The sequence below is a fragment of the Mus pahari genome, chromosome 23 (assembly GCF_900095145.1).
Source record: "Mus pahari chromosome 23, PAHARI_EIJ_v1.1, whole genome shotgun sequence".
In the NCBI taxonomy this organism is placed as follows: domain Eukaryota; kingdom Metazoa; phylum Chordata; class Mammalia; order Rodentia; family Muridae; genus Mus; species Mus pahari.
Window position 1 is genome coordinate 13,673,179 of NC_034612.1, and position 23,057 is coordinate 13,696,235.

At 38.8% G+C, this 23,057-nt stretch overlaps 1 protein-coding gene across 4 annotated transcripts; it reads right to left on the bottom strand.

The window, feature by feature from the left end:
- Nucleotides 1-454: 454 nt before the first annotated feature.
- Rsrc2 (arginine and serine rich coiled-coil 2) lies at nucleotides 455-22,774 on the bottom strand. Of its 4 annotated transcripts, XM_021186799.2 has the most exons (11): nucleotides 22,646-22,758; nucleotides 18,466-18,622; nucleotides 16,834-16,877; nucleotides 15,980-16,057; nucleotides 14,134-14,346; nucleotides 11,616-11,819; nucleotides 8,489-8,611; nucleotides 5,422-5,501; nucleotides 2,933-3,162; nucleotides 2,358-2,447; nucleotides 455-1,370 (listed from the first exon to the last, which is right to left on the bottom strand). In XM_021186799.2, the coding sequence occupies exons 4-11, from the start codon at nucleotides 15,985-15,987 to the stop codon at nucleotides 1,191-1,193; spliced, it is 1,128 nt and encodes a 375-aa protein (XP_021042458.1). In that variant the 5' UTR covers nucleotides 15,988-16,057; nucleotides 16,834-16,877; nucleotides 18,466-18,622; nucleotides 22,646-22,758; the 3' UTR covers nucleotides 455-1,190. The 4 variants fall into 4 exon arrangements, with proteins under 4 accessions (XP_021042458.1, XP_021042455.1, XP_021042452.1 ...); XM_021186796.2 differs by lacking the exon at nucleotides 22,646-22,758 and having other exon boundaries at nucleotides 2,933-3,165; nucleotides 18,466-18,510; XM_021186793.2 differs by lacking the exon at nucleotides 15,980-16,057 and having other exon boundaries at nucleotides 456-1,370; nucleotides 2,933-3,165; nucleotides 14,134-14,324; nucleotides 22,646-22,773.
- Nucleotides 22,775-23,057: the final 283 nt, after the last annotated feature.

Genomic DNA, 23,057 nt, shown 5'->3' on the forward strand with positions numbered 1-23,057 from the left:
CCGCCTGCCTCTGCCTCCCAAGTGCTGGGATTAAAGGCATGCGCCACCACACCCGGCTCAAGAGGGAATTTTAATAGTCTTAGACAGACTTCTATTTCATCACTTGTAGGTCTTTACACCAATTGTCTTTTACCATATGGTAATAATACTATGTTAAGCTGGGTGTCCCTTATATGACTACCCACCACAAAGCAGAGCTCTAGCCAACAGGCCCTGAGATATCACAAAGTTGTTTTCCTGTGTGGCTTTTTTTTTTTTTTTTTTTGAGATAAGATTGTACTATTAGACCAGGCTGGCCTATAACTTTCAGCCATATACCTGTCTCTCAAGTGCTGGGATTAAAAGTGTGAGCTATGTTTTTCCCCCCTTTCTCATGTCTTAGTTCCTGCTGAACAATACCTCAAAAGGGATAATGAGCAAATAGCATACAATGGACTTGTTATAAGGCACTTTATTTGAGTAAAAGTGCTCACATCCCTTTAATACTTTAGTCTATTTCCTGATTAACATGGATTAACAAATACTGCACACCAATTCTGCCTTACAGTAGAAACAGTACTATTTTAATATGTTCCACTCACCCTCCCTTTACAGCTCACTGTGGTATTGTATATAGTGTCTACACCTTATAATAGATGCTGTAAAAAGGTATTTATAACCAGTTTTTTAATTATAAAACCAACCAACCAACCCTTCCCCAAACCAAACAGCAGGTAACTTAAATTAACACCAGTTTTGAGAAAACCATTTTTATTATCACTGCCCAGCTTGTGTGCAGGATTATGNACCAAATGGCCAGATCTTCTAAAGAACATCTACATAACATTTCTTTCATGTTTCAAGAGATGAAAATAACTGTACAAGGTTAAGTACAAAAGTACACAAGACAGCNGACACGAGAAAANCTNTGTATGAGATTTTATCCCACCCGAAGCTTTAATANATTTGAAAAGTAGANTTCATGAACTAAAAAATATTGTCCTTCTATAGTCCTGTCAAGTTTAATGGAAGTGGGTTTAACCTGATTACAACACTAACACCAGTATCACTGATCTGATATTTACAAAAAAATCGTATTTTTCAATAAATTAAAGTCAATGCAACACCCATGCAAGCTAGAATACTAGCTGTTTGGTGAACAAGGACCCAACATCAGAACAAGTCTTTAAAGTCCCAAATTGATATTTTTTTCAAACCGTGTCCATTCCACGCATTGAAGATGTGAAACCCAAACCCATTCCCCTTTGTGTGTGGGTTTGTGATCTTGCCATTTCATACTGAGCATCAAGATTGCGAAAAACTTCTTCTTGTTGCTTCAAAGTCTTATAACTTTCTTCATCAACAGAGCTACAGCCAGCTTCATCTTCACTCTAAATACCAGACAGAAAAGATGTTAACTTTTAAACCATTATTATCAGGAACACAGGCGTACTGTTTGAGTCGTGGTGCCCTAGAGACTAGACATGGACAGTTCTGAACTTTCATGTGGATGCTAAGAATCAAACCTGTGGCCTCTGGAAGAACAACTGCTTTTTTTTTTCTTCCCCGAGATGAGACAGGGTTTCTCTGTGTAGCCCTGGCTGTCCTGGAACTCACTTTGTAGACCAGGCTGGCTTCAAACTCAGAAATCTGCCTGCCTCCGCCTTCTAAGTGCTGGGAACATATCACAATAGCCTATTATAAGCAGTGTGGTAAAGGATACTGCACCTAAGACTGAGCACATATATAACTGCCATAAGTAAATTGAAGGCGGGGTAGGTCTGTTTCAGGGACAAAAGTATTTTCTATTTTAAAATTGGGTTTTACAGAAAAAAAGATTGCAGGCATTCTGGGAAGAAGAGTGGAGGTGGGGCTAGCCACTAGCAGATAGAAGTTACTCTTTGTTAAAGGTCCCACCAAATAATCTGTAAGACCACCAGTATTTCCCCAGCAAATTCATTAATCTTGTTTAACTTTCTTCAAAAGATAAAATAGACATTTATTCTTTTCTCTGAGGCAGGGTTTCTCTGTGTAACAAGAGACCTGGCTGTCCTAGACTCTCCATGTAGACTAGGCTAGTCTCAGAGATCCACTTGCCTCTGTGTCCTGAAGTGCTAGGATTAAAAAGGTGTGAGCCACCATGCCAGGTGTGATTTAGAATGTTAATACAGGGTCTCATTAGGTAGCATCAGCAGGCTTGGTCATTCATTTTCTAAGTGTAAGGACACGGCATAGTCATGGCTATGAGATTAGCCTGGAGAACGGAGATATTTTCAGTAAGATACTTTGGAACTGACAACACACCACTGAAATACCTTGAGGTTGAAAATTAATGTTTCCAGGAACACAGAAAGGATCAACCCAAAAGCACTACTCACCTTAATGCCCATTAACTTCCTAAATTTGACATTTTGGTCCTTGTTTCCAAAATTCAATTTTTCCCAGATTTCAGCAGACTGAGATTTGTCCTGTTAAGAAGCACTGGATTTTAGAATATATAAAACTTAATAGTTCATTAATTTATAAAGGCCATGATACAGCCAAAAGAAAATGATAGCATTTAAAGTATTCTTCTACTAGAATTTTTACCTCTCTTTAACACTTACGGAGTTGTGAAGGAAGGACATTTAAGCTGCTTATTAGTACCTGCTACCCACCCCTTATAAGCATATGAAAATAAAATAACTAGCATTCTTCAAAAGCTTGGTTCAAATGATTTCAGTCTTTTGAAATTATAATACAATTGTTACCTGTGAAGGTCACAACCAAGAATCATGCAAATGAGACTTTTTTTTCTAAGTTGGACAAATACACACATTTTCAATTTTAAGTAATCATGCCAAACTTGCTTATAAAATAAGTTCTTGAAAACAATAACTTCCATTTTAGTTTTTAGTTTGTTTTTATGAAATTACTAGCAGTGTTCAGATGACAAGAGTACACAAGAACTTACGCCTTCTTTCTTGCCTTGCCAGAGCATTTTCCTCTTTTTCTCTTGCTCAGCAAACTTCATTGGATTCACAGCTGCTGGGTTATAGTAGCTGGGCACTGCNATGCCAGTCTCTGCCAAGGCTTTAGCTTGCAGGGCTGCCATTTGAGCTGCCATAGCTATCTGAGGAGTAACCTGCGTTCCTGATGCCAACAGTGCAGCAACATTAAGAACAGAACCTCCAGTGGCTGCAGCTGCTGAAAAAGCACAATGGATTTTTAAAGACATAAGCAATCTAATTCCCACAAAAATAGTGTTTGTATATAAAACTTTACAATTTGTAAAATGGCAGGATATTTTCCACTAAATATGTTAGCACAAAATGAATTAAACATCTTCACATGTTCATCAATAGATACTTGCTCATTATCCCCAAAGAAATGTACTCAATAGGAAGGCATGATTTTAGTAGAAATGAACTAGAGCACCAGTAGCAATTTTAATTAAAACTTTAGAATAAGAACAATTTAGGGCATCGTTCATACCTAACAGATGGCATTGTCAAATTCTAGAGAAGTTCTAGATTCTTATAAGTTAGAAATTCAGAACATAGCTCACTACCTTCAAAGATATGTTTGCCTTCATGTATGTGTATTTACCACATGCATGTCTGGTGCCAAAAAGAACTTGAAAGCATTGGATCTCCTGGAATTGGACCTCCAATTGGCTATGAACTGTAATGTGGGTGCTAGGAATCAACCCCAGGACCAATGAAAAAAGTAGCCAGAGTAGCTGCTGCTAAGAGCCTAGCTGGCTCCCCGGTCCTCTTCTTCCAAGACAAGGAATATATATAAACCAGACTGGCTTGGTACTTGCTATATAAGGTATGGTGTTTTTAAAAAAAAAAAAAAAAAAAAAAAAAAAAAAAAAAAAAAAGCTCAGAAACTGCCCCGAGGAATCATTTTCTGACAGGATGTAAGCCTCTTAAAATAGGGGGCAGTGGTGGCACACGTCTTTAATTTTAGCACTTGGGAGGCAGAGAAAGGTGAATTTCTGAGTTCGAGGCCAGCCTGGTCTACAGAGTGAGTTCCAGGACAGCCAGAGCTATACAGAAAAATCCTGTCTTGACACCTCCCCTGCCCCAACCCCAATTCCTTCTCTGATACTTTGTTTTTGAAGACAGTCTTGCTATGTTACAGCTCTGTCTAGCTTTGAGTTTGCCATGAGCCTCCTGAGAGGTTAGATCACAGTCAACATACATACCACGCTTAAAAGTTCTCAAACACATGAAACAAGCGAATCAAGTTTTTATACAAAGAATAACCATTATTCACTTATTAAGAAATTAGCTGCTCATGAGTCACTGAGAGAGCTTGGTGGGTAAAAAGAAAAGCCTGGTCACCTAAGATTGGTTCCCAGAATTCGAAGGAAGGAGCAAGAAGTGGTTCCAGAAGGAGTCCTGACTTATACATGCATATATACAAAGGCATATGGATGCTTATACACAGACACAAACACCCAACAAAAACCAAACCAAACAACAACCCCAAGCAAACAAAAACCAAACCAACCCAAACAAGCCTCCAACTGAGAGAGCTGGGTGCAGCGGCACACCCTCACCCCTAAGTAGCACCTAGGAGTTGCCATAGGAAGAGCACACATTTAAGGCCTGGCCGAGGTCCAGGGGACTGTCTTAAAAATCCAAAGACTGGGCTGCAGAGATGGCTCAGCAGTTAAGAGCACTGACTGCTCTCCAGAAGGTTCTGAGCTCAAATCCCAGCAACCACGTCGTGGCTCACAACCACCTGTAATGAGGTCTGATGCCCTCTTCTGGTGTGTCTGAAGACAGCTACACTGCAGTAATTTATAATATTAAATAAATGTTTGGGTCGGAGGGAGAAAGGTTGACCGGAGTGAGCAGAGGTTCTAAATTCAAATCCTAACACCCACATAAAGACTCACAACCATCTGTACAGCTATAGTGTAATTACATATACATAAAATAAAGGTGCCTACACCAAGAAAATGGCTACCCAAAACACACCCAATGTAATTAAAACCAAGCATATCCCCTTAATCCAACACAGGCACACAGTTTCTCTTTGCAGTCCTGGCTGTCTTTCAAACCCAGAGATGTACCTGCCCTTGCCAATCCTTAGTGCAAAGAAGTGCTTGTATTAAAGGCATGCACCGACACCAACTACCCTCACGATAAAATCTTACCACAATAGATCAGCAGCAGAGCGCCTGTCTGGCGGCGCACCCTGAGTTCTCTCTACAACCATATATATCTGTACCCAAAGTTTTGGGGTTTTGTTTTTGTTTGAGACAGGGCCTCACTCTGTTGAGATCCACCTGCTCTGCCTCTCCCAAGTGCTGGGATTAAAGGCAAGCGCCACTATTCAGGAACACAAAATGAGTTTTGAGAACACGAAAGCAGGTAAGATATTTATGCAGTACCTTGTTAACAAGCAGCGATAAGGGTTATAACCACACAATTCATAGTAAGTTACCTGCAGCCATTTCTTGTTGTTTCTGCTTTTCAACCATTTCCTTTTCTCGTTGTTCTTGTAATTTCTTTGCCCTTTCTAACCTATCAAAGACAATGTAAAACAATTTGATGTAAAACCAAGTTATGTACCATCATGGTACACACGCAAACATTTTGTACATACAGCTTGAATAAATATCACATTCCTCCTACATAGATTGTACCAGTCAGATAACGAATATTTCAGCATAATTCTCAAACTCTTTTTATAAAGTTAAGGCTCATGTTATCTATGCCAACCTTAAATTACAGGGCTATTCAAAGAAATACTTGTGACAGAGACAGTCTGACACAGTGGGATTACAGGTGTCTGCAACAATAACTACCCCCAACTGGCTCCAAGACAGGGTTTCTTTGGTTGTCTTGGCATTAGTTCTGTAGACCAGGATGCCTCCTCATTCAAGATCTTCCTACCTTTGCCTCCTTAAATGTTGGAATTAAAGGCTTGTGCACCACCTCTTGACTCAAAAACCAAAGATTAAAAGCAGACCCCCTCCCCACGCCTACTTAAATAGTACAAAATATAAAACTCCCTAGGCGGCCAAGGGAACACATACATGAAATGTCATCACGCAGAAGATTAAAGCAGAGTTACTTGGTGAAACCCTGTCTAGAAAAATCAAAACAGTCAGGTGGAATATGCCTTTACCTCAGAAGTTGGGAGACACAGGATGATCTTAGTGAGTTCAAGGCCACTCTGGGTTACAGAACAACTAGGGCTACCCTGCTTTAAAAACCAGCAAATGAAATTAATAATCCAAACAGTCTCCAATTCCTGTCAGTACTGGCTATGAAAGCAAAGATAAAATCAAAGCTGCAGTGAGTTCCAGGACAGCCAGGGCTACACAGAGAAACCCTGTCTCGAAAAACCCAAAGAAGAAAATTAAAGCTGCAAACCTCATACTGGTGTTATGTAAATAATAGTGTATGCTGAAGCAAGTGGCAAAATAGTGTTTATAAAGAATAATGCTTGGGAAAGAATGACCCTGGGTAAAAACAATTCATCTGTTTTATATTCAAAGAAGGGATCATAATAATCTTTAATTTAGAAGATGATATGCAAAAAACCTTTCATCACAATCTAATAGAGGACAAACCAAATTAGGAAATCTATGACTAAGAAAATAACTGGTAACATAGAATATAAATTTCAATATAAAACAAAAGAAATTATACTTTACACTAAATTACCATGTTTGTTCAGATTCATTTCTTATACAGCAGATTAATCCCAGTCCTTGAATGAGAAACCCCTTTCAAATGTTATGTTTCATTAATGTGGTTCAAACCAGGCAGGACTGAGGAAAAGGTTATTTTTGTTTTGTTTTGTGACACATATGCATTATAGTGACAGTTAACAGGTATTTTCAATTTTTCTCTTTCTAGAAGGCATCTATCTCACATGGCCTCGAACTCAGGTAGTGAGAATGACCTTAAATATATGATATCAGCCAAATGCTAGAATTAGAGATGTGTGCCACAGTGAACTGATCAGCAGATACTTGCTTTAACAAGTACTTAATTTAAATTACACAAGATATGTCATAACCTATTATCCCTTTTTTCTTTATTAAGCACATTAAGATAATCTTTGAGAGCAAGTTTCTAATTATGTTAATTAGTAAAATAGGCCACAGATCATATTTTTTCAAAACTGCTTTATATTCTGACACTGAAAACCAAACAAAAGAAACATGTTTACATGTTTCTCTGTTTTGTTTTTGAGTCGGTCTCTCAGCAGATAGCCCCTGATGTCCTAGAATTCTCTATGTAGCCCAGGCAGGATTTATACTCAAGACATTTATGGACTTCTGCCTCCTAAGTACTGGGATTAAAGGCATGAACCAACACTTCACACATTTCTTTTAGAGGGGTTTCCATCACTGATAATCTATATCAAATGGCTTGATAGTAGTTAACAAATTTCTATTTTTTTTTTTTTGGTCTTACATAGGACTAACACTGTCCTTAAAGTATTGATATAGTCAAGAATGACTCTGAATTGATTCTCCTGCTTCTTAATGCAATAATTAACGATGAATACCAACATATACAACAGTCTATAACTTTACCTTAGTAACAGTTAAAAAAGAAAATATAATAGATGTATGTAAGAAATAACAAATTTCAATGCTTGGAAAATATTGTCAGTTAATAAACAAATCATTATAAATTAGATTTCCACAACTCCGTCGCTCCAAACAAGACAACTATTGGTTGCACTTGTAGGGCCATTGCAGGTCGGAACCAACTCCATTCACTAAGGTGAACGGATGAAGAAGGGGTGAGCTCACACCTTTGCTGCTGTTCAGAGGAGTTTCTGCCAGGCTGGCTTCACAGGGCAGCAGCACATCAGGTTACACTGTGATAACTGTATTTTTATAATGAAAAAAAAATACAAGCTCAATTTTGTAAGAAAAAAAAGAAAAAAACCCAAATCCAAAAAGTATAATTTTCAGAATATGCAAAAATTGCAAACATGTTCTTCGCTCTCTGGCTCCTGCATATTTCAGTTATCGACTTGCTCTAATGTGGCTAAACAACCACCACCAGGCACTCAGAAACTTTGGAAATGCAACATTCTTTCTACACTACAAGATAATAAAGTGGATTATGATGTGTACCTACTAAATCTAAAAACTGGTGACAAAAATCTCAAGTGTTCAGGTGTTTTGTCTTAAGAGAAAAAGGGAAAAGACAAGAGGTCCTTGAGCCATATTTCTAACTCAAAGTCCTCAAATTCAAACAAAAGACATTAAAAGCCTAAATATGTGATTAAAAAAAAAAATCAGTTAACCCCAAAGGCAAAAACTTGTCTTCTTGAATGTGCAAATTAAAAACCGACAAAATCACCAACTAAAAACCTACTCAGATAGTTCTGTATTATAAATGTACAAAAGCATTTATGGTTAGGATTTTTTTGGAGGAAGGTAGGATTATTCTGGGTTAAAAGCTTGTCTATACAATTGACCAGCCACTTAAAAGTTGAAAAGGAAAAAAATACAAATTACATGGGAAAAGATACATACCTCCTAGCTAGTGCTTCCTGGGCATCCATTGCTGTGTTTCTGCCTCTGAAGGGAGGAGGACTAGGTGTCCGGCTTAGGCTTCTGCTAAACCTTCTTGGTTTTTCAATTCTCTTCTTTCTATCTCTACAGTAAATAGATGTTGTAAGAAGCCATGAGTGCTGTGAACTGAATTAAGAGCAGCCAGTTCGTAACCTCTGAATCATCTCTATCCCTAATAATCAATACATCCTTTATAAAGTAATTCTAAATTTCTCATACGCACGGCCAGTTAACACCACCCATGTTATAGCTGGAATCACACTGGCTATTTCCAACTTTCTACCTGTATACTGAGTGATACAAAGGTTAATTCAAACACTGTTCATCCTGTATGTTTGTGTGTACACAATGAGGACTCAAATATTCCTATTTTTTAAGCTGAGTTATTAACATCTCAGATAATAGTTATTAATCACTAGGTTAGAAAAATGCAATAGAAAAAAACTCATCCATTGGGTTCGAGTTGGGCTCAGACAATAAGAGTACTTGCTGTTATTAAGACTGAAGTTCAGGGGCTGGAGAGATGGCTCAGCAGTTAAGAGCACCAACTGCTCTTCTAGAGGTCCTGAGTTCAAATCCCAGCAACCACATGGTGCTCACAACCATCCGTAATGAGATCTGACGTCCTTTTCTGGGGTGTACTTACATAAAATAAGTGTACTTACATATAATAAATAAATAAATCTTAAAAAAAAAAAAAAAAAAAGACTGAAGTTCAGGCTGGGTGCTTAACAACTGCCTGTAATCCCAGACACAAGGGATTTAGGTGTCCTCTGCTGGCTTCAACTTGTATAAGGCAAACAGGTCCTTGTGCAGGAAGGAAACCAGTAAAGTTAAACTCTGTTTCTTCAAAGGGAGAGAAATATAACATGTTTTCTGCCCAAAAGGCAAGAGATGGATGTGGTTCAAATTAATAGCCTGGTGATCTCTGGGCTACCTGTATGGATGGTCATGCCACCAGTTCCAGACCCTTACCTTGAGTCTATCTCTGTCAATCTATAGCACTATCCTTTTAAATGCCCTTAGTTGCATCTGTAGAACCAATCTTTATGGAAGATGTCACTTGTACTACACAAAAGTTTCAACTTATTTAGTAGGCACTGGATTGAGTTGTCACCAGAAAATGCTATGCTTAAATATGCCTAAAATAAACTATTGAGGGTTAGACTCTCAAAGTAGGCTACCAAGTCATATTGTATTGGACTTAAAAAAAAAAAAAAAGATGTATTTATTTATGTTATGTATGTTAGTACACTGCTGCTGTACAGATGGTTGTGAGTCTTCATGTGGTTGTTGGGAATTGAATTTTTAGGACCTCTGTTTGCTCTGGCCAGACCCACTTGCTCAGTCCCTGCTTGCTCCAGCCCCAAGATTTATTTATTATTATACATAAGTACACTGTAGCTGACTTCAGATGTGCCAGAAGAGGCCGTCAGATCTCATTATGGGTGGTCGTGAGCCGCCATGTGGTTGCTGGGATTTGAACTCAGGACCTTCGGGAGAGCAGTCAGTGCTCTTAGCCGCTGAGCCATCTCACCAGCCCTGAACTTCCTTCTTGCATCTTGGAAATTGACAATATGGCCATGGTATTTAAAGAGACCTCTAAAATCCACCAGCATTTGCATACACGGTAAATACGTACCGATATATAAAACCTAATCTTAAAAGGTTACTTAGACCCATAACAAATGTCAGAGTAAACTAATTGCCTGAAAACAAGTTACAGAGTATATTTATATGTATGTATATAGAATTATAATACTTAGCAACAACTAATGAAGAATATAGCCATGAATTTGAAGGAGAGCGGGGAGGGGTATACTGGAGGGTGGAAAAGTAGGACAGAAATGCAAATAAAGCAATCTCATAAACAAACAAGGGGTTGGAGAGATGGCTCAGTAGTTAAGAGCACTGACTATTCCTCTAGAGGTCCTGAGTTCAATTCCCAGCACTCACATGGTGGCTCCCAACCATCTGTAATGGGATATGATTCCCCCTTGTGCTGCGTCTGAAGACAACCACAGTGGTCTCACACATATAAAATAAACTAATCTTTAAAGAAAAAATATTAATATGCTTAAGAAAAGTTCCAGCTCTAGGGAGGCAGAGGCAGGAGAAGTCTTAGAACTGAAGACCAGCCTCGTCTATACAGAGAACTCCATAGGACCGTCAGGACTAAGAACTATATAGAGACCCTTTATCCAAATACAAACCCCAAAATTCTAATCCGAGCACTCACAGGGAAGCCGGGGATAGCTTGGCATTTTTGGCCAGCCAAAGGCGACAGTGAGGCTCTTACCTTGACCATAACACACACTACAATCTAAAAAAGAATAGATAGCGACCCCCCCCCCAAAGAAAGAAGCTGGCTCAGTATGAAGCAATACTTGCTGTGAAAGCAAGAGGACCTGATTTTAAATCCCCACAGCTTATGAAAAAAGCTGGACATGGCTGTAACCCTAGCATTTGGGAATCCCAAGAGCTTCCAGCCAGGCTAGCTGACATGGCAAGCTTTAGGTTTTCACCACTAGAAGAGCATGTGCATGCATGTACAAGCGCACATAGACACCTTCCCCCAGTGGCCAGAGATGGCTAAGGAGAGAAGAGAACCAGGATTCAATTCACTGTATCCATACAGAGGTTCTCAACTACCCATAACTTTAGTTCCAAGTCCTCTTCTGACCTCAGACACTATGCATGCATGCAGTGGCACACATACATTCAAGCAAAACTACTCGAAAACATTAAAAAATCAAATAGATAAATTAGAAAAACAAAATCCAAAAGGTCTGACATGCACAGTGGTAAAAAAAAGACCATAGTGACTTTAGGTTACTTATACCTTCATATGTGTAAGGAGATGTATAGCACTTTTCTTTGTTGCTCAAGGCACAGAATTCATGGACAAAGTATACTAAAGCATGTTCACTGAGACATAACAACTAGGACCTACATTTCTTTTTATGATGATGTAGTGATTTATTAAAGTATATTAGGTCAATCAGCAAATAAAATTGTTGCATACAAATTGAGAAAAGCTAAACAGTAATAAGTCTGCTATACTTTACTCAGGATAATAAACACTTACCGACTTCGACTCCTTGATCTGCTCCTGCTTCTAGTCCTATGCCTGTGTCTGGATCTTGATCGGGAACGTGTTCTGATCCTTCGTTTTCTATCCCTGCTTCTAGATCTTGACTTCTTCCNGTCTCTGCTTCTGGATCGAGATTTTTTCCGATCCCTACTCCTTGATCGAGACTTCTTCCTTTCCCTGCTTCTACTGCGATGGCGCCTGAAATTCAAGTGTACAAACTCATGATCGCTCACAAGATAGCACAGGTTCTTGCTACAGATCCCAGGCAGACCTTGACCTTTTGATCCTCATAATTCCTGAAAATTCCATTCTATAGCAGATAAGGTAGTTAACCAAAAACCCAAAATATGCTATCAAGACAGGAAAAAAACTGCATTGTTTATATAACAAGATAGGAAAGGGAGCTTTATTCGCCTCTAGCCATCTCGACAAACAAACCAAACCAAACCCTGCAGTTGGATTCCCCAACCCAACTTTTTTTTTTCCCCCTTCGAGACAGGGTTTCTCTGTATAGCCCTGGCTATCCTCAAACTCAGAAATCCACCTGTCGCTGCCTCCCAAATGCTGGTATTAAAGGCATGCGCCACTACTGCCTGGCTGGATTCACTTTAAATGCTGACTTGTTAAAAAAAAGAGTGAATTACATGCTGGGTTGACAAATAGACTCAGATTCTGGAGTGCAAATGGTCATTCTTTTCAACTTATCAGCTTTTAGCTAATCTGAAATATGCTATGTTGGCTAAAATTAAGGTCTATCACTGCAATGGTAATACTGAACAAGGCACAGGAAAAACACTTCAGAGCATACACACTGGCCATCATTGATCCAGCTGCTTCTGACATCATTAGAAACACAACAGATTGATGGAAGAAAACCACAATATTTCTTTTTTTTTTTCTTTCAAGACAGGGTTTCTCTGTATAGCTCTGGCTGCCCTGGAACTCACTTTGTAGACCAGGCTGGCCTCGAACTCAGAAATCCGTCTGCCTCTGCCTCCTGAGTGCTGGGATTAAAGGCATGTGCCACCACGCCCGGCACCACAATATTTCTTAATAAAAATTCGTCAAAGATTATTAAAAAAACAAACAAACAAAAACAAATTGAAAAAGGAAAATGAACCTTGTTTAAGTCAAGACATAAACATACCAAAATATTTGATATCATACTAATATTGCCCAGACCTTACTGAATGTAACAATGTTAAAATAGAGTTCTTAAAAACAACAGAGGCGGGCGTGGTGGCACACACCTTTAATCCCAGCACTCGGGAGGCAGAGGCAGGCAGATTTCTGAGTTCGAGGCCAGTCTAGTCTACAAAGTGAGTTCCAGAACAGCCAGGGCTACACAGAAAAACCTTGTTTCAAAACAAAACAAAACAAAACAAAAAAAAACCAAACAACCAAAAAAACAAAAACAAAAACCAACCAAAAAAACCCTGTCTCACAAAAACCAAAAAAAAACTTATCAAGGTGAGTGAGCGAGAGAGAAGGCCCAGTGTTTTGTTTTCCAGAGAGTCTGAACACCTCCTCTACCTAAGTCCAGTTTCAGGGAATTCAATGCTCTTCTGGTCTCCATAGACACCAGCTACACATGTGTGACACATACATGAAAGCAAAACACCAATAGACACCAAAATAGCCCACACATTTGAATCATGACCCCCATTTTCCAAAAGCTGTTTCACTGTGACTAAATATTGTAACTCAGCACTCTAAAGAAATACCGGGACAATTTCAAGTCTGTAGGTGGGATATAATAATATATACTAGTAATAGTAGCTCAGAAGTTTGAGGCCAATCTAAGCTATATAGTGAGTTCTGGGACAGCTTGTGCTAGAGAGTGACCCTTGCCTCAAGAATAATAAAAGGTGAAGGCCTGTGAATCTGAGTTTGAGACTGGCCTGGTTGGTCTACTCACCAAGGAATGGAAGTTATATGAAGAAACCCTATCTTCACCCTCACCCCCCCAAAGCCATCAAAATATAAATCAGATGTTAAAGAGGGAACAACTTCTATATCAATCCTATAAAAGAATAATTCTTGGCTTAATAAAGTTTAACACTATAACTTTTCAAGATAACTGAAGAGAGCCGGGCGTGTTGGTGCATGCCTTTAACCCCAGCACTCGGGAGGCAGAGGCAGGTGGATTTCTGAGTTCGAGGCCCGCCAGGGCTATACAGAGAAACCGTCTGGGGGGGGGGGGAAGATATCTGAAGAGGTTAAATGTGATTTAGCCACTAATTAAATGTCTAAACCATCTCTCAGCTTCTTGGAAGCCACTTTTAGATTTATGAAAAAGCCCCAAAGCATTCTTCTTTCAGTACTGACGACTGATTCCCACGGCTTTGGATCTGTCTACTATACCCTAAGCCTTTAGCTATCAGCTGAAAAAGAACTACATCAAGATACTAAGAAATAATTAATATCCTACTTAAGACTCATGTATATAACCCTAAGCTAGCTATGACGTTAAAGCTACTGCAAGGCATTATACTACAGCAAAACTAGTTACCTTTCACGCGATCTAGACCTTGAGTGACTTCTACCCCGCGATGACTTCCTTTCTTTGCGTTTATGTCTGTCCTCACCATTCTCAGATGAATTTAATCGCTCTTTTCCTTTGTCAGAAGAATGATCTTTGTCGCTGTGCTCCTCGGACTTGTGTCTCTTAGAGGACTTATCTTTGGATTCATGTCTTCTTCCCTGTTTTAACAAGAAGTTGGTTCTTTCAGGAAAATAGTGCAACAAAAAGAGTTAGTATGGGTATCAGTAAACAAAAATGTTGTGATGCAACATTAGTAACCTTAGGAATGTGTGGCAAATAAAATCTAGTTTCATCATCACCTAAAGGTTGCATAGTAATTATAACTTTCTTATTAAGACACAAAATTGCAATTTGTTACTTTAGTATTTTAAAAACAATGGATAGACATAGCTCAAGTAGAATCCTTATTAAGAAAAAAATTTAAACAAAACCAAACCAAGCCCACTTCTAAATCCATTTTAAACAATTAAAATTATTTTAGACACTAAAACACAGCTGGGAGCAGTGGCTCACATCTTTAATCCCAGCACTCAGGATGTAGAGGCAGGTGGGTATCTGTGAGGCCAGCCTGGTTTACAAATCAAGTTCCTGGACAGCCAGGGCTGCTAAACAGAAAAACCCTGTCTTGAAAAAAATATAGAGGTGGGGGGGAAGACCAAACAAACTCACAAAACACCAATCAGGTAAAAAGTAACAACTATGGAATATGGCTTAGTAGCAGAGCATTTCACTAGCATGCCATGCATAAAGTCTTAGGCTCAATTCCCAATAATAGCAAAAAGAGAAGAGATAACAGGTAAAAGCAAAGCTATACTACAAAATGCACTTCAAACTAAGCAGAAAAGTATACTTTAATAAAAGCTTTAGACTTCCTACTATTTCAAGTTAGGCAGAGAAGCAATATCTCCCTTTAACTAGCTACATTCTCTCCAAAGACCTTATCTTTCAATGTCTATAAACAGTGGAGCAACCACTTAGCTTGCATCAATTCCAACAGGCTTAGAGCTCTACTACATTCTATGAGCCCAGGGTGGAAAATAACTATCATTTTAAGGTAAGTCAGGGGTAACAATTCCTGTGTCATAAAACATATACTTTGAAGTTAACTGATGATCAAATCTCAACTCTTGCCACTCAAATGCCAAATTTGTAAGTTTTAAGTAATATTTATTTCCCAACCCAAACTTGGAAAACCCACCTTGTATTTAAAGCTTAAAGTTTCATTCGACCCAGGGTATTAAACTTAAATGTAACAGAAACTCAGATGGTCTAACGTGTTTTCTCCTACTCCATATAAACAGGAGCGGAGACACAAAGCTTCCTAGTAATTCATTTGGGCCTGGATCCCATCCTTTGACTGAGTGCCATCCAGGCCACCATCACCATAACACAACATGGGCACTTCTCACAACAGCCCATAGTACGTTCCTTTTGACTTGAGGTTAATTAACAGTAAAAAAATAAACCAAAAAAATTGGAGTCAAATCATTTTGGAACATGCACAATGACACATCTGAAAATGATCAGTGACTTCTTATTTTGCAGAAAAATAAGAGACCTGGAGGCACAAGCCAAACCTTAGTTTCATGGCCAGCTCTCTATTAACAAGACCTTAGAAAACATTCTCAACTTTGCTATATAGTGGTAGACTAGAAAGGCTTTAAATAGTAAAATTTCCAGAAACTTTAAGAGTTTATTTTAAATCAGTTTACAAACTTAACATTACTATTAATTTTATAAAACATTATAACCCTTAACTGATTTAAGATATATTTATTTAAGGGAAATAGGAGTTTGAATGACTAATAGTTACCTTATCATGAAGTAGGCTTATTATTTTGCTATCTGAGTCTGCAGCGTCTTCAGTTCAGTCTCTTCGCGCATTAGCACGCTGAGTATGATTTATTATAGAAATGTTATCATGTGAGCTAAACAAAATAGTCATTTTCACAAAAACTCTCCTAAATTAAAAACTTAACAGAGCTTCCATTAGGGGAAGAGGTGAAGTCCCTGCCCACATTTGTTTTAGGAGTCCCTTGCCCGGCCCCCTGAGGCTTTTTCTTTCCCTTTCTCACTGCTAATTCTCCTCGGGGTAGCTCAGCTCTCATCTTCTTAGGTGGGTGAGGCAAGTCAGCTCCTCTGCAGTCCAGCTGCTGCCTTTGTCTCCCTAAGGCCTTACTGTAAATGTCACCTCTCCAACTGTCCCTCACATTTTTATTGCAACAGTATTAGGTTCACTGAACTAAAGAAAAGAAAGAAAACTCGGTATTTTCAATAAAGAAAAAGTAGTTGATAAATGGGGTGTGGTTAAAGATGACCGCTATTTAAAAATCTTGAGCAGTTGTCAAGGATAAGGAGACCTGGGACCTCAGATTAATGGAAGCTCTGTATCACAGGCCTAAAAATCCAGTTTATTCTTCATATATTTTTATTGTGAATATTTTCACAATATAGTAAAAGTTAATAGCTTTTGAAGGTACTTTCCATATAAACAACTATCTTCTTGAAAAAATGATGAATCCAAATCATGCTTATTTTATAACCCATTTAGCCTTTTAAATTTCAAGTTTTGGTACTTACCTTGACAATGGCAAATAGTCACAAAAACATTTCTACCAGACACGTTATAAGAATTAAAGCACCTATTCACGACAAAGTGTTAATTACCTCTTTGCTTCTGCTCCGGCTCCTGTGCTTCCTTCCATCATTATCTGTGAACACAAACAGAATCCCAATTACACGAAGATACATAGTATCTTCAACACATAATGACATAACAATGAAAAGGCTTGTAGTACAGGACTTTGATTAACAAGGTCCAGGTTTGAATTGAAACCAAAAGAAGAAAAAGGCAAAGCAAAACAACTACCTCCTAAATTTCTGATCGGGGCTAACTACAGTGTTTTGCTATGGCGTTTGTCTTTTAGTTTCTTTAGGCTGTGTTCGACACTTTAAACTAGAGTGAGCCTTCCTATGTTCCTCAGGCTGAGGCTGGCTGGAGCTTGTTTCGGCCTGCACCCCACGTCTGGCCAGCTCATTACTGTGTGTGTCCACAGCTAAGGTCAGAGGAAAACCTTTTGTAGTAGGTTCCCCTCCTTTCGCTTTTATGGGGCTCTGAGGGTTGAATGTAGGCTGTCAGGCTTACACATCTATGTGCCTTTACCCACACTAAGATCTCATTACCTTCAAATACCTGCTTGCACACACATACTAAATAAATATATTTTATTCACACACATATATGGACATGTATTGTGCACATAAAAATCAAACAAACCAGGTTTGGGCTGACCATATAATGCCAGCACACAGGAGGTTAGCCTGGATTAGGGTGACTAATTTTGAAATTAATAGGCTGGATTACATCTGACATCATGTTCTACAGTCAAATGGATGCTAGCTAGACATATTTATTTTCTCTCTCTCTCTCGACAAGGTTTAATTTTAATTTTTTTTTTTTCGAGACAGGGTTTCTCTGTATAGCCTTGGCTTTCCTGGAACTCACTCTGTAGACCAGGCTGGCCTTGAACTCAGAAATCCGCCTGCCTCTGCCTCCCAAGTGCTGGGATTAAAAGCGTGCGCCACGACGCCCGGCTTTTTTTTTTGAGGCAAGGTTTTATGAAGCCCAGAGTTGACTCTTAAAACTTTTGACTGCCCTGCAAGGTTGCATCAAGCTAGCAAATGTTCAATTTAAAAGTGATCACAATGCCCAATAAACTTAAACACACACCAACATATGACTAAGCCCCAGTTACAGCTTTTAAACAAATTACTCTTTTCTCACTTCTGTTTATTAACTTTACAACATTAGGTCCTTATGTAACCTAAGCACTCTACCAACTGAAGTCACACCCAGCCCTGCTTTCTTTAAATAGCCTTCCACACTAGTTACCCTCCTTTGGTTTATAGACAGTGCTTCACTATTTGGCCTGGGCTGGCCTGGAACTACAATGTAATTCATGCTGTCCTTGTATTTATAGAATGCTTCTGCCTCAGTGTCTAAGTGTTGGAATTAAAGGTGTATGCTATGCTCAGCTGGTTTCATCTTTTTGAAAGGATACATAAATACCAAACAGAAATATCAAACCTGCTTCAGATAGACTGTATCACAAGGCTTGGGGTTTAAGTAAATGGTAAGTGACTAACTGTAGAGTAATGGGCTCTAGCTTAAGTGATGGAAGAAAATACAAACCTCCCCATGCAGGTGCTACAACACATAGTTAAAGAGATACAGCGTGTTCAATAAATGTAGAACAAACCACTATCTATACATTTTATCCCGTTAAATAAATTCCTTACCTGATTTTCGTTTTCTTTCTCTTGACCTTGACCTCGACCTTGAATAATGATGTTTTGAGGCTCTAGGAGAAATAGATATGTCTGACTGCTCTTTTTTCTTTTCTCTATCCGGTGATGTCTTTTCTGGGGCTAATCCATCTCGTTCTGTATCAATAGCCTAAAAGTTAAAAACAAAAATCATCAAGTTTATAATTGTATTTCCAGTTATCTCCTAGTTTCAAAAAGGGCAAGGAATGAAGACAGTTGAGTTTTACCAGAAAAACCAAAACCCAAACATGGCTGATTTCCAAGTGGATGGATGTGTAGTAAAGTAACAGATGTAAAGGACTTGACTGTAGGTATTTCCAATAAATATTTAAAGAAACTATAAAACTTTAGATGCTTGCCAGTAATCAAATTGTTGTTCATTATTATTAAAAAGCTATTTAAAACGAGCTGTTAAAAGTAGAAAGGTACTTAAACTATAGGATATTAAAGCAGCATAGGAGTATTTCTAGAAAATAAAAGAATAAGCAGAAAATTACCTTACCTGAGAACCTAATTAACCTTCTTTAATGAAAATATCCCCTTGGCACAGAGGTACAGCAAAACATGTTCTGCCTCTCCGTATTTATGCTCTGGGCTATGGAAACATCAAGCCGTTTCCACGTTAAAGCATTTTATAGGCAATATTACAATATAAATTTTTTTTTTTTTTGCAGTGCTAAAGATTAAATACCCAGGGTCTCATGCTTGTCTCTATCACTGAGCTAAATCCCAGCACTTACACAAAACTGAAACAAAAGACATAATGGCACAAATATTTACAGAGACCCAATTTACCTAGGGTTCAATTTCTTGTCATTTTCTAGTTTACAGAAGGCTACCTATTTTCTGTACTCTTAACAGAAACCCATGAATAAATGCCTAAGAAATGAATTTCAATTGTAATTCATCACTAAAGCTATTTCTGGTTGAGGATGTAGGTCAGTGGTAGAACTGCCTATATGTGAAACTCCATATTAAATCACCATTGTTGGGGGTGGGGGGAACCCAACTACCCAACCCGATTTCTGACAACTGTAAGATCCAAATAAGTGTTTTACCATAGTACTACTAAAGAGGGGTGGAAATGATGTAGAACAGTATTGATGTATGAAATGTTAAAACAATTAAAAGAAAAGCAATAGTAAAGAAACTCATTAAGATTGGAAAAATAGAAAGCATCTTCAAGGATACATGAAACTAAGCTCTCTTCAGTTGAGTTTGATTTTGAGACGACATCTCACACAGCACGGCAGGCCAGACCCTTAAACTCCTGACCCCCCCCACTTCCAGAGCATTGAAATTACAGATACCACCAAGCCCAACATTTAGTTGAACTTTGATAAGAGGTACTGGAAACAAACAGCTTTGAATTTGTCTGTAGTGAAGTGGTAAGGTATCTGACTAGACATGATAACAGGGAAATAAATCTGTTCACCCAGAGAATAGATGACTCAGGACAGGAGCTGGCAACTACATTACTGTTCTGTACAATTCTCCAGACCCCCACCCCCATCTACTTGAGACAAGGCCTCTTTATGTAGCTCTGACTGGCCTGGAATATACCACGGCCAGTCTCAAACTCAGGTATCTGCCTGCCTCTGCTAGGATTAAAGGTGTGTTGTTGAGCCCAGCTAAAGAATAATTTTCCATATTTAAAAAGCTTGGTAAAGCAAGCAAACAATAACACCCATAAAACCAAAAGTATTTACCAGCTGCTCCTTCCACCAAGTGTTTACCAACATCTCATTTAGGACTTCAGAGGGGATAACTACAGTCTTCATCAGGGAGAATCATGACCAACTTTTCCCTTGGGAAGATTAGTTCAGAAAATAAGTACCAAAATAAAGGAAGTGTATTATTTTACTGGGGCACAAAAAGGATCAAAACTGATACCAGACTCCAATAATAAAATAACACACAAAAAAATAAGACAGATTTGGGGACAGGAAAGGTGGCTCATCAGTTAAGGACACACAATTAAAAGGACGAACTTATGATTGGAGGTGAAATGCATAAATTATGTGACAAGCTACCAATTGTAGCTCAATAGAGAACAGAAAGATACAGAAAGCATTCCAAACAAAAGCCGACTCTTCTAAAATACTATCATCTATCTCCCCGTCTTTACTATCTCCTAGTAATATATGCTGCTCTATTACATTATTAAGGACGACAGTGTTCTAAAGAACATTTTTTCCCTTCTTGTTCTCTGTATCCTTAAGGACTATTTCATATTGGCCTACGGTATTTTCTCAGCTTGAAAATCACTTCAAACAAACCACAGGCACCCCTCATCTCAGGGTGAGATGTCTGTGTGTTCAAAGCTGCCCTCAAACTTTTCAATCTCCTGTTAGAGCCTCTCACGTGGAACCCTATTTTTGAAAACCAATATGAGAACTGAAAACTATAGAAAAAGACATTTAGTCCAATAAAGCTTATTCTGTAGTAAGCTCAGAAGCATGGTAGCAAGAGGAACCACTGTGTGACGCAGGTTACTAGCAGTCATTTCACATACAAAACACACTACAGAATAAAACCCACCTCATCATTAAACCCGTGAAATAATAGGTGTCCTCCCCATTCCCCGGAGACTGAAAGCCAAAATATCAATTAGTCAGCTTTACTTCAGTTTAGTAGAAATCCATGAATCACTGCCTGCAAACTGTACTGTTCAATCATTGGGTCTATAAGCCACCGGTTTTCCACATTTAAATCCTGAAAACCCTAGATAACAGCTGAAGCACAGCATACAAATCCCTTTTCAGAAAGAAAGGTAAGCAGATTTAATACTAGGCCAGCTCTCTGGAGGATTACGTTCACAGTGGACGACACTGCAGAAATCCAATGACTGAATTTATTTCACTTAAAATAATGGAACAAGAGGAAAACACTATCATTCTTGAAGTCTACTATGAGGCCCAAGACACTACTTAGAAAAGTATTAATCGCACAATTTAAAAAAAGCTTGCCTAAAGTCTTTGAAAATAAAATAAAAAAATTCTAAATTCACCCAGGAAGAGGTTAATGAGATGCAGAAAAACTACCTGTACCATTCCAATTTCAAATATTCCAACTATCAGGAAAAATGAGCCTTATTTACAACATGAAGTTAAAAAAAAACCTGTTAGTAAAAGGGAATACAGAATGCTTACAAGAATATTTTCTTTCGAAAACCAGAAACAAATTATCACCGGATAATATGATTCATTAGCAATGAGCATAGTATAAACAGGGCGGGCTTCCTGTTCGGATCACTTAGGTACGGCCTCCATTTGGGTCAGGAAGGGGGGTCTTAAAACAATGCTGCGGCTCTCAAAGATCTCTGAGTTCGGGGGCAGCCTGGTCTACAGCGCGAGTTTCAGGACAGCCAGGGCTACAGAGAAGCCCTATCTCAAAAAAAAAAAAAAAAAAAATCGTTTTAAGATACAAGGGAATGGAGTTAGTTAATTTTTTTTCCTCTTTAAAAGAATTCCAGTTCTAACCAAGAAGGTTCGCAAAACTGGAAGTAGCCCTATCACTGAGGGATCGCTCAAAAAATAAATAAGAAAATAAATAAATAAAAGGACTGCGTCCTTATCCACTGCGACTTAAGGAGCCTGCCTTTTTGACCCGATGCGTCCCGGAGGCTACTTCTGATCTTTTTTTTTTTTTTTCCCCTTTCCGATCAAATGCGATAAAGCGCCAAGCATGAACTCAGGAGCCTGAGGAGACGCAACGCCTAACATCAGTCTGGGTTTTCAAAGAGCTCTAAACCCCACAGCTCGGTGGGCTGCTGGAGAAATACTGGGTCAGGGGAGGGATGAGGAAAGTTCTGGGGGGTGGGGACAGACACACACACACACAAACCCAACCCCAAGCCATTCCCTGCGGCTCCCCACCCGCAGCCAGACCGTCTTACCTCCCCCTCCCTGCAGCAGGAAGCCATGATGGCGAGCGGTAGCGAGCGGCCGCGGCGCCATCTTGTCCACACACAGGCACGGACAACAGCCCCGAGGAGTGTTAAAGGAACACACTAAAAAAAAAAAAAAAAAAAGCAAGAAAATCATCAACAAAAAAAGATAAAAAAAAAACACTAAAAAAAAAAAAAAAAAAAAAAAACCAACCCAAACCAAACCAAACCCAGCCTGGCCTTCGAGCTCCACTTAGTACCTACCGCCATTCTTGGTTTTTGAGTCCCGGCCGCGAAGGCGGCGCCTCTGCTTGCCCGCACTCAACAGTACCGGCCGCCTCGAAGCTTCGCCACAGACTAAAGCTCTTGCGCGAGAGACCCGGATGGCACAAAAAAAAAAAAAAAAAAAAAAAAAAAAAAAAGAAAGAAAGAAAGAAAGAAAGAAAGAAAGAAAGAAAGAAAGAAAGAAAGAAATCACTATGTTAAATATTCCTTGGTTCTGGTTAATTTCAGTGTGATTTTTTTCTTTTACTTGCAACATTTTACAGTAAAGTTTAAAATAAAATTTGAAGCTCTATTTGATAAGGAATTTAAAAAGTGTGATTCAGTAGGCATAATAATTCTTGAAGTCTCTTGTCAGCTTACAAATTAAGTTTTGACCTCCTATTAGGATTTG